Genomic DNA, 5,556 nt, shown 5'->3' with positions numbered 1-5,556 from the left:
TTTTTAACTTGTCCTAGTAAGTTACTTTTTTTTATAAAGTCACTATTTTTAAAATAATGATTAAAAGTAAGATTACACGTTTAGAATAAACATTAAGTAACATTATCTGTATTTATTTATAGGATGACAACTTTTAGAAATAATTTTTGCTTTTTGAGAGCAGTTTTCTCAAAAAACGATTTTTACCAAAACTATATTTTTAAATAATTAACAACTTAAATGTGATGAGTTATAAGCATATTTTTTGTACAAAATAAGTCTAGGTTTACCGTTGTTATGGTTTTAAATAAGAAATTGTTTTAATTATAATTTTTTTTTTATCAAGACATTTTATATATTTGACGGATAGGACACGATTGAGAACTTTTTTAACCTGTGAAAAAATGCTAAAATATTTATATAGATATTTATTTATATATTTCTCGTTTTATTTATTATTTATGAATGTTTAATTATTTTGTGAAAAACAAATTTGAGCTTTATTATTAATACTTAGCCTGTAACAATTTTTATTTGAGAAAATATCCTATTATTTATTGTCGGTTAGTGTTTTTCAATGATGTAGATGGTCGCTTTTGGCGTGTTCTTAAACAAAATAATATAATAATAATTATAAAAAATGTTTAAAAATTAAAAAAAAAATTTACAGTTTATTGAGTGTCCATTAATTTCTTCCCCTCCTACACTTAATTGGGCGACATTGCGAGTTATATTATAGGATTTGCCTTGAAGTTATTTCCGCAAAAGAAAAAAGATAAGTTTTAGTCATGCCCTTTAAATGCAAACTATTATGTCATTCAGTTGTGAAAGTTGGCCATTGTTTTGTTGTTATTGTATTACTTTTTTTTTTTTTTTTTTTTTTTTTTTTTTTTTTTTTTTTTTTTTTTTTTTTTTTTAATATATTTCACTTGCAGTGTTGCCTATTCTTTTCTATCTATAATTTGTAGAAAAAATTATTGAGTTAAGGTATAAAATGTAAAACTTTCTATAATTTAGTGGCCCCAGTAGTGACGCCGAACGTTCCTGCCGGTGTTACGGCGGCAACGTACAATAACGCCCCAGGACCAACGAGATTGAATAATTATAATTCAAATCAAGCATACCATCCTTACAAGCGAAACTGAATGTTTTCCTTATTGACTGGATCGACATAGTTGTGATTTTAAATCGTCTATGCTCCTCAAATCATTTCTAATCATTCTTATATAAAACACTATTATTATAAGTTTCTTAATACACATTGTGATTGTGTTATATTTGTAAGACAAAAACTGATAAATTTATCGACAGTTAAGTATTTCAAATCATATTGATCATAATGTATTATTAATTAATAGAAAATTATATAAACACTTTGTCATTTTAATTTTTGGAAAACATTTTTATAATGTGATTCCTTACTTCAGGGTATCAAACTATGTAAATAATTGATTATTTGTTAAGAAAATATAGGTATATATATTGAATTAGTAAAACTATCCTTACAGATTAATAAAAATAATACACCATTATGATTTATGTATATATAAGTTTGTTTATGTACAATGTTGAGTATTTTTTGTTTGTTTTTTTTTTTCATTTTGTTTAATAATTATAAATTTTTGGTGTATTAACGATTATTACTTTTTTTCTTACTCTAAAAATTATAAAGTATGCACTGAGCAATCAAATTTACAAATAATGTTGTTTTTGAATTTCAATGTAGAAAATTAGTATAAATTTCAAAATTAATTTATAAAATTGTTCTTATTAACTTTCAAAATTTACCCTTTGTAATTGAATGCATTTTTATTTATAAGTGAAACAGTTTTATTGTGTTTTAATTTCATCATTTACAATAGTTATTAACACAGTTCAATAGTTTCAGATTAAATACCAGGAAACAGTTTTATATGACTTACTTTTTAGTTTGAGCACATATTATCAAGTCTTCGTTAAAAAAATTGTTATTGAAGAAGTAATAAATTTTATTAAAAATTAAGAATTATTAAAATAAATTTAATTCTACTCTCAAATTAATTTAAAAAAACGTATGGTACTCGGGCCTATTAAAAGAATTCTGGTATTATGATAAGCTAGAATAATGCTTTTTGATATAGTGTAATTTTAATTACATAAGTGAATTTTTTAAAAAATTCCATTGAAAATTTTGCTGTTGATTGTTTTGCCCTAGTTTCATCACTGCGAAATTAAATTATGGATTTGTAGAGTGTATAATAGTTTTAAAGGACACAATCATCAGACTTGTTTAATAATAATTAAGTTAGTAAGAATTAATAAGTATACCATTCAATAGCAAAAAAATAATTTTTCATCTTTAATCAAAATATTAGACCTATCACACAAGGATTTTGAACCTTAAATGATTTTTAATAATGTTAATCTCTTAATTCAACTTAAAAAAGAATGTCCCTAAGTTTTTTTTTGTTATTTGATTAAAAATAAATATTTCTTTCATTTTGCTATAACTATTTCAATAATACATTGATCTTGATTGTATTTTAACACAAGTACTAGAGGCAATAATATTTTCTTTTAGTATGCTTTCTAAGAAAAACTGGAATACAGGAAGGTTTCAAAAAATATGACCGCCTGCCCTATTTTGATGTATATTATAATTTAAAGTTTTTGAAACGTGTATACTACAATAAAAAAAAAAATCCATCACAAGAATGCATTCAAATTTGTCGCTTTACATACGTTACTGGGGTAATTCCCTCTATTTTCGCCATAACATTAAAATCTTAAGCAAATCTTTGTTTATTAATAAATTATAAAATAAGTATTATTTTTAATGTATTATATTGTTAACATAAGTAATACGGGGTTGATAACAATAAGAACACAAATAGTAGAATAATACATATGTCGTACATAATATATTATTAGTAATTATAAAATTGATTTATGTCGACGTTTGGCCTTCGTAAACGAGTCAATTAAATCTTCGCAATTTAATTGGTCTAATATTTCATTTTCTTTGTTGAGAAGTGCGACATTATTTAACTTGGTATTAGTTTGAGTGAATCTCAGATTTTTTTTACGCGTTTGAGACACGAAAACGTACAAATTTAACAGATATTTCATATTTATAAATGTTAACTATTAAAGTTACTAAAGATTTTTAATATCTGTGGAATTTAATTATTACAACATCGAACGATAAAGAAGCACAATTTTTAGCTTCGATGCGAAGCTGAGAAGGCATTAATTTTACAATGATGTTTTTTTTTTTGTCTGTATACGCTCAGTCTTAGCTCTCACTGAACCGATTTTGATGAAAAATATGTCAAAAGATCACAAATCGTATCTAGTTGAAGACATTACCCTCAAAAATTGAAAAAAATTCCCTCGTTCACCGTAAACGGGGGAAATCCCCCAAAAAAATTACAAATTTTAAAAATCGCTAATTTTTTTTACTAAAAACTGCCGTAACTTTTTCAAAAATGAACATATTAATATAATTTTTTTTTTTTATAGATGCTTGATCTCCTTACCTATCATTTGGTATATTTTTTTGTAAATTTAACCCTTTATCTGCCCACGTGGGGGATTTAAAATGACAACTTTTATACAAAAAATTAACTTTTGAAAATGTTCCGGAAAGACTGACACTTTTATATATATCTTAAATTAAAGCTTATGTCATATACTTTAATTAAAAAAAAAAAAATTTGACCTCTGGACTTGTCTTCATGGTGAAAATGACTACCGTATGCAAAAATATGCTATTTTTTAAAAAAATTCTTGATATATTTTACATTTTTTAACATTAGGATGCTATAACTTTTTAAAAAATGCATGAATCAATTCTATTTTTTAATAATAAATACTTTATATATACCTCTTTCATTCGACATACTTTTTTTTTAAATCGGACCTTTTCTCTTTATACAGGGGGGGTGCAAACCTTTTAAAATGCGTATAGAAAGTAGAACTTTTTCAACTTAACTTTTGAAAATGTTCCGGAAAGACTGACACTTTTATATATATCTTAAATTAAAGCTTATGTAATATACTTTAATTTGAAAAAAAAAAATTTGACCCTTGGACTTGTCTTCGTGGTGAAAACGGACATCAAAGTTAAAGAAAAACGTACGATTTCCGTGAAAAAATTCTCGATTTTATATGTTATATTATTTAATTTATATTTTATATAACTTTTGGAAAAATGTATGGATCAATATTATTATTTTTTTATAATAAATATTNAAAATGTATGGATCAATATCATTATTTTTTCATAATAAATATTTATATACCCCTTTCATCTAGCACGCATTTTTTGTAAATTGGATCACACCCCTTTAACAAGGGGGGTCAAAACTTTAAACATGCGTATTGTTACTAGGATATTTTCAATTTAATTTTTGAAAGTATTCCGGAAATACTGACACTTTTATATATATCTTAAATTAAAGCTTATATAATATACTTTAATTTAAAAAAAAAAATGTGACCTCTGGATTTGTCTTCATGGTAAAAATGACTACCGTATTCAAAAATTTGCTATTTTTGTGTTAAAATTCTGGGTTTTGTATTTTATTTTATTTTAAAATACCTGACAAGGGGAGTACAGATTTTCATAAATATTATATAAATAAAAAATTAATATAGCATAGAAAGTTAAACTTATTTAAATTTGTTTGCTTCTTTTAAGTCGAGAAAAATAACTTTGAAATTTGAACTAGCTTAAATAGCCGATATTTTCAATTAACGGTATCGACGTACGGTTGCCGAGTTGATAGAACTTATGCTTTACCCGCTTGGGGTACGAGGTTCCAACCCGCGTATGACAATGAAATTTTTTTATTTTTTATTAATTCTTTTTAAGTTAGTATAAATTTTTAACTCGTTTGATTTTTATCTCATTTAGATTCAATAACTTCAATAAAGATCAAGGATCCCATAATTTTAGTCGCCCCTTGCAAGAAGAAATTTCTTATTCGTATTAAAATTATTTTACTATATTTTAAGTTGTAGCTTCGATGCAGAGTTGAGTAGATATATTTTTGTGACTCATTTATTTTCTCTGCTTTAACTTGACCTACTTTTTTCGACGATACGTCAAATTACTACAATTCGTATCTAGTTGAAGATATTACCCTCAAAAATTGAAAAAAAATTTCAATTTATCAATTAAACAGTTAGTTATTCCATGTTCTCCATACAGACAATTAAAATCATTCATTTCTAATGTTTTCAAAGTATTTATTGACGAATTAAGTTTGATATGATAGGTTTCAACTACAAAATTTAATCATTTTACTTTGTAATTTAATAATTTTTTTACTCTATTTGTGTGTGCTACTACTAGACTATAATATTACAAATTTTTTTGTAACATGTTGCTATATAAATNTAACAAATTTTTTTGTAACGTGTTGCTATATAAATCATTTCTAAAAAAATGATTGTTTTTTCTCCTGAATTAACAATTGATTTTTTCAAATATAATCAAATTTTATAATACGCTCAATTGAGTAAATCTTCTTAACAACTTTGTTTTGATTGGTACATTTAGTTAAAGTAAATCATTAAAATTAATTAAGTTCT

At 24.3% G+C, this 5,556-nt stretch overlaps 1 protein-coding gene across 4 annotated transcripts in view; it reads left to right on the top strand.

Annotated features, from left to right (window-relative positions):
- The window catches only part of LOC126893700 (heterogeneous nuclear ribonucleoprotein 27C), an 11,623-nt gene extending 10,193 nt beyond the window's left edge, over positions 1 to 1,430 (top strand). For 2 of the 4 annotated variants that reach the window (XM_050664132.1, XM_050664133.1), the window contains exon 10: positions 997 to 1,144. In XM_050664132.1, coding sequence (XP_050520089.1) covers positions 997 to 1,008 — 12 coding nt within the window. In that variant the 3' untranslated portion in view covers positions 1,009 to 1,144. Of the gene's footprint in view, positions 1 to 996 lie in introns of all 4 variants that reach the window. The other 2 variants (XM_050664129.1, XM_050664130.1) reach the window with 2 other exon arrangements.
- The last annotated feature ends 4,126 nt before the right edge of the window (positions 1,431 to 5,556 follow it).

The sequence above is a fragment of the Daktulosphaira vitifoliae genome, unplaced genomic scaffold, assembly GCF_025091365.1.
Source record: "Daktulosphaira vitifoliae isolate Bord-2020 unplaced genomic scaffold, ASM2509136v1 Scaffold_1, whole genome shotgun sequence".
Classification (NCBI taxonomy): Eukaryota; Metazoa; Arthropoda; class Insecta; order Hemiptera; family Phylloxeridae; genus Daktulosphaira; species Daktulosphaira vitifoliae.
The sequence above is the reverse complement of the archived record's forward strand: the minus strand, read 5'-3'. Positions and strand labels throughout refer to the sequence as shown.